The sequence below is a fragment of the Pipistrellus hanaki genome (genome assembly GCF_964339955.1).
Source record: "Pipistrellus hanaki genome assembly, chromosome: 5".
In the NCBI taxonomy this organism is placed as follows: Eukaryota; Metazoa; Chordata; class Mammalia; order Chiroptera; family Vespertilionidae; genus Pipistrellus; species Pipistrellus hanaki.
In genome coordinates, this window is record NC_140507.1 from 29,101,667 (window position 1) to 29,114,384 (window position 12,718).

General features: G+C 42.0%; 1 protein-coding gene across 1 annotated transcript in view; it reads left to right on the forward strand.

Annotated features, from left to right (window-relative positions):
* Nucleotides 1-12,718, forward strand: part of TRPC7 (transient receptor potential cation channel subfamily C member 7) — a 110,866-nt gene that overhangs the window by 77,740 nt on the left and 20,408 nt on the right. The window contains exons 6-7 of the mRNA XM_084884528.1: nt 1,421-1,654; nt 5,658-5,922. Coding sequence (XP_084740654.1) covers nt 1,421-1,654; nt 5,658-5,922 — 499 coding nt within the window. The remainder of the gene's footprint in view (nt 1-1,420; nt 1,655-5,657; nt 5,923-12,718) is intronic.

Consider the following 12,718-nt stretch of genomic DNA (forward strand, 5'->3'; position numbering starts at 1 on the left):
CTCCTAAGTATGCCTCCTAGTTGGGCACATTTTAACTCTCTGTGCCTAACAAAACGTTAGCTGTAAAATTGAGATAATAATAGAAAGTACTTCATAAGATCATTGCAAAGATCAAAGAGAGTTAATATATACATCTATATCAAACATTTCCTGGCTCATATTAAGTGCTTGAAATGTTATTTAATAATTAATTTTTAATAATCTAAACCAATAATCAGTGAAGATAAAGGTAAAATAGCACTATTTAATAAAATATAGTGCAAGACACACCATAAACTGCATAGTTAATTTTAAATGAAATTAACAAATAACATTATATTTAACCCAATATACCTAAATTATTATCATTACAACATGTGATTGATATAAAAAATTGGTGAGGTATTTTACGTTTTTTGTACTTAGTCTTTGAAATCTAAAGTGTATTTTACACTTATACAGCACCTCTCAATTCAACAGGCCATATTTCAAGTGCTCAGTATCCTTGTGATTAATGGCTCCTACATTGGACAGAGCAGGTATAGAAAGATACAAACCAAATTGTTAGTCTAGGCTACCTCACAAAGCTTAGGAGTGGAGTGGGGAAACTAGTAACACTTTGTTTACATACCTTTACATAGTTTACTATGTAACAATGAGGACATCTGTCTTTAAAATCCAAGAAGTTATAAAAAGATATTAAAAAGTTATAAAAAAAAGAAAAAATTAGTAACTTAAAACTAACACTCACTAAAATAGTCATAGAAATGGCCTTTAGGAAAGCATTCTAACCTGGAAGTAAGAACACCTGGGTTCTAAGTCTTATGTGGGACCTTCAAAAAGCCCACCTGCTTCTAGGTTTCTTTAGAAATGGATGATTTTCTTAAGACCTCCCCGTTGTTCAAATGTATAAAAGTCATCCACTGTATTTCTCTTATATTGCCCTCAAGAATCTATCAATGGCCAAGACTGGTTTGGCTCAGTGGATAGAGAGTCGGCCTGCGGACTCAAGGGTCCCAGGTTCGATTCCAGTCAAGGGCATGTACCTTGGTTGCGGGCATATCCCCAGAAAGGGGTGTGCAGGAGGCAGCTGATCAATGATTCTCTCTCATCGATGTTTCTAACTCTCTATCCCTCTCTCTTCCTCTCTGTAAAAAATTAATAAAATATATTTTTTTAAAAAAGAATCTATCAATGGATGAGAACTCTCTCCTCACCTCTGGAGATTTTCCAAAAGGAGAGGCACAGGTAAAACCTATTCTCATGGTCTAAGCATTTGCAGATTCTCAATCTGCCTTTTAAGATAGGTTTGTTTGTTGCTGGCTGTCAACCTTCTCAGCTCCCAAGAGTTTTTATGTATCCTGCTTCCGTCCATGCCCCCCTGTAATCACAAATGTCAAGGAAACTGAAAAATGAGCCTAACCTTCTCACTCTCCCACAGGGATGATTTGGTCCGAATGCAAGGAAATCTGGGAGGAGGGGCCGAGGGAGTACATGCTACACCTGTGGAACCTCTTGGATTTCGGGATGCTGTCTATCTTCGTGGCCTCCTTCACCGCGAGGTTCATGGCCTTCCTGAAGGCCAGCGAAGCCCAACTGTATGTGGACCAGCACGTGCAGGACAACACACTACACAATGTCTCTCTTCCGCCGGAAGTGGCATATTTCACCTACGGTGAGTCTAAGTGTTCCTCCACATTCCTCCCCAGGCACTTCTGGGTGTGGCCCTGGGCCCTTAGCTTGGCGGTTCTGCAGCAGTTGATCATCTAGAATGTTAATGTAGACACAATCTTTAGCCCCAAAAGAAAGTCCCAGTCACCGCACTACAAGTTGAATTAGTGATCATGAGAAATGAAGGAGGTTAATGTGTTAGAAAGGATGGATTTGCTTGGTAAAGGTTCTTGGAGCATTTCTGTGGGATTTTCTTTCTTTTTTGAAAGAAAAATCTCCATTCCGATGAGGATCCAGAAGCTTTTCCTTTCATGTTGGATCCCTGTGTTTTGTGCAAAGTCCTGGTTTCTCAATTTAAAAGATATTTTCTTGTGGCAAGATAGTGTCTTATGAGATGTCTTAACTCTTTCAAACATAAGGCCATACAGTGTGAGGTACTAGATTGAAATTTTAGAATAATGAGTTATAGGATCTATTTATTGAGGACCTACTAATGTCTATGAACTCTACAGACATTTTATAACATAAATTGCAATCCTTGCAATAGCATTGCAAAAGTGTCTCTTTAGGCCCATTTTATACGTGTAGAAACAGGTTTTCAAGGCAGGGCTCACAATGTTCCCATAAATACAGTATTGCCTTGGATTGCAAGGGATCCAGGCCCAACATGAATTTGAAAATCATGCATTAGTCACAGTGATTATGTTCTCAGGCTTCGGAGTTAGACCTGAATTCAAACCTACTTCTGTAGCTTACTGTGAAATCTTGTTTATTTAACTTTTTCTGATCATCCATTTTCTTATATGTAAAATTGGGATAATACATGTCAGAAAGTTTGTTTTGAGGTGTAAATAAGTGGGTTCATATGAAGAATATTGTACTGTATTCAGAAAATATTAAATGCTCACTTAAGTAGTAACAGTAATTATCATACTACCTCTTGGGTCATTTCTTTCTCAAATACTGTTATTGTACTAGAGAGAAAGATGTGTGGGGAAAAGAAACAGATATTTGTTATGCGTAAATTAGCTGGACATTTCATATGTACTCACTAATTGCAGCTGTTACATCATGAAGAGTTTGCATGTAAAATGTCACTGTCAGATAAAGCCACAAGGCTCCTGTGACCACAAAATCTTCATTATCAGGTACAGTGATGATCTGCAGAGGGTTGGCCAATTACTGCAAAAGTTGAGTCGTTGCCTATATTCAATGTAGATTATTATGCAGACTTTGACTTTTAAATGTGGTAAGGAAATCCCCATTGAGAAACGAAGAGTCTTATAGTATTACAAATTATCCACTCTTCATTTATTGGTTTGAAAATTCAGACTTTTTAAAAGCAAAATGGTCTTATATATTTTCCCCTCTGTACTGCTCAGGGTTCAAGGAAAGATGAGAGAATATTGATGCTGCACTGGATACTTTTCTTATTGCCATAATTCAGGCTTCATACTGGCCACTTGTAACTTCTGATCCTTTTATGGATTATATTAAGGTCTAAACCAAACCAAAGCATTGCACATTTATTGCCCTTGCTTTTATGGTTCATTCCAAGCCCCGGGAAATCTTTTGGATCTGTGTTCATTTGTGTTTCTGTTGTGGAGAAAGAATGCCCTCTTGTGGCCAGATAGGCAGTGGTCCCTTCCAACCTCTACAGCAGTGTTTCCCAACCTTCTCTCATGATGAGAATCACCTGGTGGAGTTGTTAAAACACAGATTCCTGAATCCCAACTAAGAAGTGCTAAACTAGGATTTTTGGGAACATATAGGTAAAATTGCATACCTAACTTAGTGCTCTGTATATAACATCTGTCTTAGAGCACTAGTTAAGTATACAATTTTACCTATATGTTCCCAAAAATCCTAGTTTAGCACTTCTTAGTTGGGATTCAGGAATCTGTGTTTTAGCAACTCCACCAGGTGATTCTCATCATGAGAGAAGGTTGGGAAACACTGCTCTACAGTACTGAGTAGGCAGGTATTTTTCAGTTTAGGACAAATTTTCTCGTGGAAATAGCTCCAAGAAAAAAAAATGCTTTTCAAATTATCACAGAGCTGTTTGTTTTTACACCCACCACAACTCTTACAAGCCAATTCAAGGAGGATATTTTTCACTAGAAAGTGATGACCTGGTCACCAGGGTCTGATGAAAACTAAATCTATCTTGAGACTACAGGATTGCCTTATATTATTTCAGCTGAGGTTTAAGATGGTAAATTATAGGAGGAAGAAAAAATAATTCCTTCTGGTGTCTGTTTGAAGAAGCTAGGTCTTATTTTATACTAACCAAATGTTTTATTTATCCATAGAGGGTGACAGATATATTGGAAAAACATAATTTAGTCTCGTCTTTCATAGACTTCTGAGTTATGACCTTGATGAGAACACAGAGTCTATAATTTTATTATATTTCCAAATGTAATTTACATGCACTACACGAAACTTTGTGGCAAACAGAGGCCTGTTTTCCTTACTAAAGATTTTTTACTGCTCTTTATTATTGTTTAACGGAGTCTAGCTTTGAAAATAAAGAATAAAATTCTTCTTCTTCCATCTCCCTTGGGGTGCCGAGATTTGCTACATAATCTCTTTGTTCTCTGCATTTACTTGGCTCTTGAAAGGATCCCATATGCCAAATCCAGCCTTTAAAATGGCAATAATATGTAGGTATCCTACAAGGATGTTGTGAAAATTAGAGCTAATGTAAATGTAAGGGCTAATTAAGGTTTCTCAGTGTTTCTCAGTTTAAGTTTCATTTCGCATTTCTCAACAGGAACACTACTGACTTTTTCAGCAGGGCAATTTTCATGGTGTGGGTCTGTCTGGAGCACTGCAAGACATAATCATCACAATAATACGCCTTCTCAGTCATGACAACCGCAGATATCCCACACAATTCCCCAGGAAGAAGGTGCTGCCCTCATTTGAGAATCACTATATGTCTTGACACATAGTAGGCAGTTCATTAGAGAGATGCTGCTCCTTACACCAATAGAACTGCAATAGGAACACTTTGCAGGTTTGTTCTGCTGCAGGAATACATCCAAGGTAGTTCAGACCTTCACTGGTGACCACATGTAGCAACTCCCCAGCCTCGGACAGGTCCTAGGACTCTTGCCACCTTGAACAGGTCTGTATAGCAAACTTGGATAACTGGTCACCACTCTAGGGTTCTTAACTCAAGGAACAACTCTCACAGACACACAGTGAGGAACACAACTCGGGAGCATTTCCTCAGGCAAGATCCTCCAGATTCCTAGCCCCCACATGAGCTCATTTGTTCTGATTTGTGGCTAAACTAGTCTAAACTTGTAGTTAGGATTTAATTCCGTTATTTAACAAATATTTATCAGCACCTGCTATGTGCTAGACCTTTGTCCCCAGAAGCCCCCGAGTTACCTGGAATTTGTTTTCCAGCTAAGCACTTTACATATATGATTTCATTTCATCCTCACGACAGCTCTCCTACATTGTTTCCCAAGTTACAAATGGGGAAAATAAAACTCAGAAGTTAACTAACTTGCTCAGAATCATACGGTCAGAGTATAGAAAGGCCACTCTCAACCTCAGGTCTTGTCTGACTCTTAAATCCATGCTCCTCCTCCTCCACCTACTCATAAATGGGACAGCCCCTGCTAATGGAGCTCGAACATAGAATAGCAAACAGCATGGTAAGTGCCACAAAGGGGTGTACACGACACTGTGGTGGAGTAGAGGAGGACAGGAGGCTTCCCTATTCCATGGTGGGGTCATAGAGGGCTTCCTGAAATTGATGACAGCTGAGCAAAGTCTTGAAGAATAATTGGGAATGAAATGGACCTTGAAGTGAGGGAACAATGTTCCAGGCAGATGGTCCAGCACATTCCAAGAGGGGGAGTATTGGGATTAAAGACAACAATGGGAATGGCATGTAATGAGGTTAGAGACTTCTAAAGATGACTAACTGGTTTCTCTTCCAGAGCATATCCTGTCCCCAGAGAGTAACCCAGATTGTTTTCATTTAGCCAGGGACAAGTGGTGGCCCTCAGACCCTCAGATCATATCAGAAGGGCTGTATGCAATAGCTGTCGTGCTGAGCTTCTCTCGAATCGCGTACATCCTGCCAGCCAATGAAAGTTTTGGGCCCTTGCAGATCTCCCTGGGGAGAACCGTGAAAGATATCTTCAAGTTCATGGTCATTTTCATCATGGTATTTGTGGCCTTCATGATTGGGATGTTCAACCTGTACTCCTATTACCGAGGTGCAAAGTACAACCCAGCGTTTACAACGTAAGTATCCCAGGGCTTCCTGAAGTCTCTGTGGACTTTCTAGGAGTCTTGCAGGTAGCTCTTTGCAGAGACTCATGTTTCCTTGATATTTCTAAAGGTTAATGGCAGCTTTATTCAAGGGTACTTTAGAGTTTGTGTTCTCGAACTGGAAGAACTGAAGAGCTGGGTTCAATCCTCATTTTGCCACTTACACGCTATATGTTCCTTAACTTCTCTGATCCTTAGTATCCTCATCTTTTATTTTTTATCTCTGGTCTCTTTAAATATGACTTTATTTTAGAGACAGAGGGAGAGGAAAATAGAGAAACATCAATGCAAAAGAGAAACATAGATCAGCTTCTCTTGCACATTCTACACTGGGGATCGAGCCCACAACCTGGGCATGTGCTCTGGTGTGAAATCAAATGCCAGCCAGAGCAGTTTCTTCATCTTTAAAATAAAGATAATATAGATAATAATAGTACCTACTTATTAGGGATAGTGTGCCCTGGCCAGGGGGCTCAGTTGGTTGGAGCGTAGCCCTATGCACCAAAAGGTTGCAAGTTCAATTCCCGATCAGAGCACATAACTAAGTTGTGGGTTCGATCCCTGGTTGGGGTACATATAGGAAGCAACCAATTGATTGTTTCTCTCACATTGATGTTTCTATCTATCTATCTACCTACCTATCTATCTCTCTATATATATAAAATCACATCCTTGGGTGAGGATTTAAAGAAAATTAGGATACTTTGAAAATTCAATGAGCTGATATAGCTACCACACACCGAGTTCAATAAATCGAAGGAAATATTATCACTATTGTTATTATTGGCTTAGCCTGTGTTACCTAGAAAACAATGCTCTGGGCAAATTTTGCATGCCAACACATTAATGGAGCAAGAGAGTTGCAATCGAAATGAAATGAGACAAAAGAAAATGGAAAATGCAGTGTGGGAGGAGGAAAAGCACATACCGGTTGCTAACTTGGCCACCATCTACCAGAACATAAAACTTGGTCAGGTCAGACTTCTCCAGGAAGACTAGTGGAAACCAGCCCATCTCAGAATAGCCCATCAGGATGAGAAATCAAGAAATTATCAGCCAGATCCTTCCATCTGCTATCTGTCATGAGTCAAACTCACTGCCTAGGACATTATCTTGCCTGTACTTCCAGGGAAGCCCCTGGGGTAACCATATCCACATAACATGGGAGGTAGGTCTGCCAGTGGACACAGGTCAGCAGCTCTCCATGCCTGACTGAGCGAGCCAGCACCTGTGCATGGCCACTGAGCAAGCCCTGCAGTATCATGTGCCTCAGCAGCAGTAGGGAAGGCCCAGGCAAGGGAAACAAGAGACATGTGTGTGGTACAAGCCTGAGGCTGGGCACAGTCAGGTGGATACATCAGGGCCCAGAAGCAATTGCTGCAGACCGAACAAGGCAGTGGCACAGCCTCCGCCCATAGAGCTGGTGTCAGATCTCAGTGAACCTGTCCCCAAAGACCTGTGTTCCTCCCCTCTGTGGGGGATGCCAGGCATCTCCTGGAGAGGATCAGTAGCACTGAACAGTGGGCTAACAGAATATAGCAGGCCTGAGCTTTCATTATAGCAAAGGATGACCTTACTAACAGCCAAGTCATTGGGCTTATCAGAGCTTGTATCTGTGCAGACAAGTATAAATAAGACTTCCCACCTTACTCACAAATACCCTTTTAGTGATCAATGAGGCAGTTTAGTAAAGTGCCTGAGGCACATAAGTGTTTCCGTCCAGGTCCCACCCTAAGCCACCTAGGCCCAGAACTTCTCCCTGCGTTCAAGCTCCTGCCTAGAATCTCCAGCCATAATCAGGTCACCAGCCTCAGGCACAGCAGCTGGGACCAACAGGGTTAAGTTCTTCTTGACATCTCTAAGAACCCAGACCCAATGCAATGAACCCCGTGCCCCGCCCAAGTGAAATTACCAAGAAGGGTGGGGGCCCCAATGCCGCTGAACCACAGAAGCTATTACTCTCGGAAGCAAAGAAGTAATGTATGTTCACATAGAGCAAGAGCTGAGAAATGCACCTGAGGAGGGCCTGGCTCTTCCCCTCAGCGCATGTACCCCATGGCTCAGACAGACAAGGTTTTAGTCTGAGCGTTCATCTTATTAAGCAGTTTGGCCTTGAGCAACTGATTAAACCCCCTAGGCCTCAGTTTCCCTGGATCTGAAATGAGAACACTAAGGTGATCAGCATCACAGGATTGCTGTAAGGATCCAATAAGAAGAAATAAGACTAAATCCATCCTTGGTGTATAATAAGCCTTCAGTGAATGGTGGTGATCATAATAGAATGGTGAATGAGGAGAAAGGGGGAGGGTAAGTTGTGGACTGATTTGGCTCCACAGGACCCTTTCTGGACAGGAGCCTAATTTACAAACTGTCTACCAGCTCAGGCCAAGATCATTAGTGAATCAATGTACTCCAAAACCCAGTGATCAACTGTGGAAGGAATTAAATCACACAAAAGCACATTTGCTGTAGACCTGCTAGAGAGGCAAAGTTAAATGTATCCACTATGGCATGCATTGTTATTGAACAACAGTCAAGATGTCAGTTGATAAACACAGGTTCCACCCCTTGATGGTCAGGCCCTGATGTCCCTCCTGTGTTTCCAGTCTAGCACAATGCTGTAGTATTGTTCACCAAGTTTTCATTAAAAAGAATGAGGGAATGAACAGGAGAAATGAAGCTGGATTCAAGGCAGATTGGGAACCTGACCATGTGGACTCTATCACATTTCTACTACCCTGTGTGTTCTGTGCCACATTCCTGCACTGCCTGCCCACAGCTCCTCAGAGGTGCCATGACACATGGGAAGATGGAAAAGGTCATGACTTAGAGCAGAACTGACCTGGCCACAATTCCCAGCTAGATGCAGCACAGCTAATCTACAGGGAAAAGGTGAAAAGAGGAGAAGGAGACAAAGCAATTGGCTTATCCCATGTGCTGGGAACCAAATGGAGACTTCCTAGACATGAGGAACCCAACCAAAGAGGACCCAGGCCCTCCAGGATGGGGAAGGGAAGATATTATAGTGGCAGCAAGTGCAGTGAAGAAAGGACAGGAAATTTATCACCTTGGCAGCTCCTAAAATGGGATGCACAGCTGTAAATAGGATTACATTGAACAGGAAAAGAGTCAATAGAGCAGTGAGGGGGAGAGGAAAGAATGGATTTTTGTAAATGCCATCTCTTACCTTTAGAATGCTCTCTAGAGCATGTCAGCGCTTAGAACCTTCTTTGAAAAACAAAAAGCCACTCTAGAGTTAAGTGTCTCCTGCATAGGGAACTCAGAGCTATTCTGAGAACCAGCTAAGCTGATGATAAAGACCAATGACCCCTCTCAGGTGAATGTTTGCTTCATAGCGTCTCATGCCCAAGCCACCCTTCCCAGCTCAGGATCTTCCCTTTGGCCCTCCCACAGGAGGTCTTTTTGAGCTTGTAGGGAAAGTTGGTCCTACAGAGTTGGAAAGCTCAGTCCTACAGAAAGGAAATTTGGCTGAGAGAATAGTGTAGGTATCCCTGCCCCATCACTGACCCCCCACCCTACCCCAAAACTCACCCCTGCTATGTTCAAGGACAGCTTAGGTCCCTAAAGACTGTTCAGGAGTCCACTTTGCAATCCATCTATTAGGAACTAACAGAAAGCTATCTTACGGGAACCTTGTTCAACCTAGGAGTGCAGTCCCAGGTCAGCTCACAAAATCCACTCCCACTTAAACCAGTAGAGTACTATCCCAGATGGGAGATGTAGGGACATCCTGGGACAAACAGAAAGGTTTCTCTACCAATGGCAGACCCCCAACCATCAGCCAAGCTCTGCCCGAATCCCCACTGTGTTCCAGTTCTGGCATCACATACCTCCTTCCCACCCTCATCCGACAAGACCTCAAGGAGGGGGTAAGAAAACAGACTGAATGGAATCTGCCACAGGATGAATAAACACACAGTCTGAGCAGTCTTGATTGAGATCAATGATCCTCAAACCACACCAGAATCACCTGGGGAGATGGCTAAACTTGGGCCTTCCCAGACTCCACCCCTTCGAGTTCTACATAAGGCCTGGAAGCCTGCATTAACAAGCCACGGGGGTATTCTGATTCAGTTGGTCTTAGGACCATGCAATGAGAAATACTGATCTAACTCAACTTCATCATTACTCAGAGAGGGAGGTGGAGACCAGTCTCAGCTCTGCATTAAAAAAGTCAGGAGCTCTGGAGTCAGATCCTTTAATTATTTCCTAATCTTTCAGCTTCCTTTCACTTCAGAATCACCAGTTTCCTCAAAGGTCTGCGTCATGCTTCACAGCTGCTTCTGTGTAGGAGGCGGCCCTGAAGGGAAGAGCAGGGACAGGGCTGACTGAACATGACAGATAGTGCACCTGCTGACAGCTCACTGTCTTCAAGCCACTTCCATTAGAAACTGCAAATGACCCATGGAAAGGAGAAGATGTTCATATATGTTTTATGCTCTCAGAGTACAAAATCAAGTATCCTAAGGCCAGGGTGAGGATGTGAAAAGTAAACTACCTGAGAATGCACTTTCTTTCAGAAAGTCTGTTAAGAAAAGCTCTCAATTCCAACTATTAGGAATTTTGTTCTAAATGGGACCATATCTTTGTTTTTATAATGGAAATCAGTAGACAAATAGGATTTGGTTTTGGTGTTTTGTTTTATAATCAATTTTGCTGAAATGGACATACTTCATAAAACAAGCACTTTTCTGCTTAAGAGACTGTATGGAAATCTTGGGGTCCCAGCACTCTGTAGTAAGTGTTGGAAAGAGAGAGACAAAAATTCCTTGGCCCACTAATGAAATGAAGCTGAATGAGAATGCACAGGAAAAGGTGGCCTTCTTTATACCCATCCAATTGGTGACCATCGAAGAACAGGTACACAGATGTGACCAAGAATGCCCAGGATGGGATCCTCATCTTCCCTTTGGGTAAACTTGGCCTCCTCCACTTACTTCAGATTGGAGATTAAATGTGGGCCCTGATCTCCCAAGATGATCCCCGCCAATGTTTTCCACAAGCTGTTATGGAGGCAGCATAGCTGGGTTGAGACTTTTCTAATTAAATATATATATATATATATATACTTTTCCTAAGGTTATTCTGTTTCACAGGAATCTTTTTAATGGAAGGAACTTCAGCAGTGCTAAGCAAAATTAGAAGCTACTGTTTTCCATGACAGTTATGGAAAATTTCCAGACTCAGACTAATATGCCCAAAAGGAACAGAAGGCACTGGTTCAGCACAGCCAGCTCAGAGGCTGGCTCCAATGAACCTGAAGTGGCACTGGGGCTGAGACTCTTTCCATGCCAACCCCACCCCAGGACCCTGCATCATCCTGTTGTTGAACAATTTATGATAAGCACATGAGCTGCTCTCCCATTTGATCCACCTAACAATAGAATGACATAGATATTACTACCAGGAAACTGAGGCTCAGAGAGATGCTGGACTTTCCCAAGAAAACAGAACCAAGAAGAAGATTTGAACCCAGATCTGCATGACTCCAAGCCCATCCTCTACCTATTGACCAGAAATTCCCCCCACTTCCCACACCAGAGCATATGTTCTGAGGTAGAAGCGGGGTGTCTTTACAATAGCTTTCCTGTGGCTATTATAAAAAATAGCATACAAAATTCAGATTATTGATGGTCACTGAGAACCTGGTGATGCTACATATTTCAGCTCTAAATATGCAGCCTGTGATTGTCCCCTGTGTAAAGCAGCTTTCTACTCCAAAGTGTGTACGTTCATTTGACAAATACTATGGAGAAGCTACCCAATGGCAAGTTATGTTTGGCTCTGGGGTCATTGAGATTAATAAAACAATCCTCTCATCCCTAAGAAACTCATAAACAAATAGGAAGTCTGAAAAGTAAAAAAAAAAAAAAAAAAAAAAAAAAAAAGCATCAGCTATTACGGAGACAGCTTCACAGCATAGCTGGGTTGAGACTTTTCTAATCAAAATATTCTCAAAAGGGTACTTGGATAGCACAATGGGAAGAAACACTGGACTCTGTCTGGCAAGGTCAAGGAAGGCTTCCTGGAGGGAGTGACCCTAAAAAGGTCTTTGAGGGTGACTAGGAGGACATTCTTGCCTGTGCAAAGTGTAAACAAGCAGGACTTTTTTTTTTTTTTTTTTTTTTTGAGGTGAAGGAGAAAGTAGCTGCCTTACTGCCCAGATACTGATGTGCTTAGATGGTACAAAAATTTTCTTTAAAAAAAAAAAAAAAAAAGCTGTGCCGAAACCGGTTTGGCTCAGTGGTAGAGCATCGGTCTGCGGACTGAAAGGTCCCAGGTTTGATTCCGGACAAGGGCATGTACATTGGTTGCGGGCACATCCCCGGTAGGGAGTGTGCAAGAGGCAGCTGGTTGATGTTTCTCTCTCATCGACGTTTCTAGCTCTCTCTCTCCCTTCCTCTCTGTAAAAAATCAATAAAATATATTTTTAAAAAATAAATAAAATAAAAGCTGCTTCCATGTATGGCCACAAAGGTGGCAAGAAGCAGGACAAGGAAAACAGATAAGACAAGACGCTATAGCAGAAACAAAAGGAGAAGAAATATGAGGAGCTCAAGCTGGAAGGGCTCCCTGGCCACAGAGGAATTAAGAAATCTGCCAAAGAGTAAGCTGTTCTTTGTGCGTAAGGCATGGTGATCCTTAATTCCATTCCTGTCTAAACATCTGGATTACCTGCCCTATTATCTGCTGCCACCTATAGCTAGAATGTAATATTATCCGGGAGCTTGTACATTTAAGAATCAAC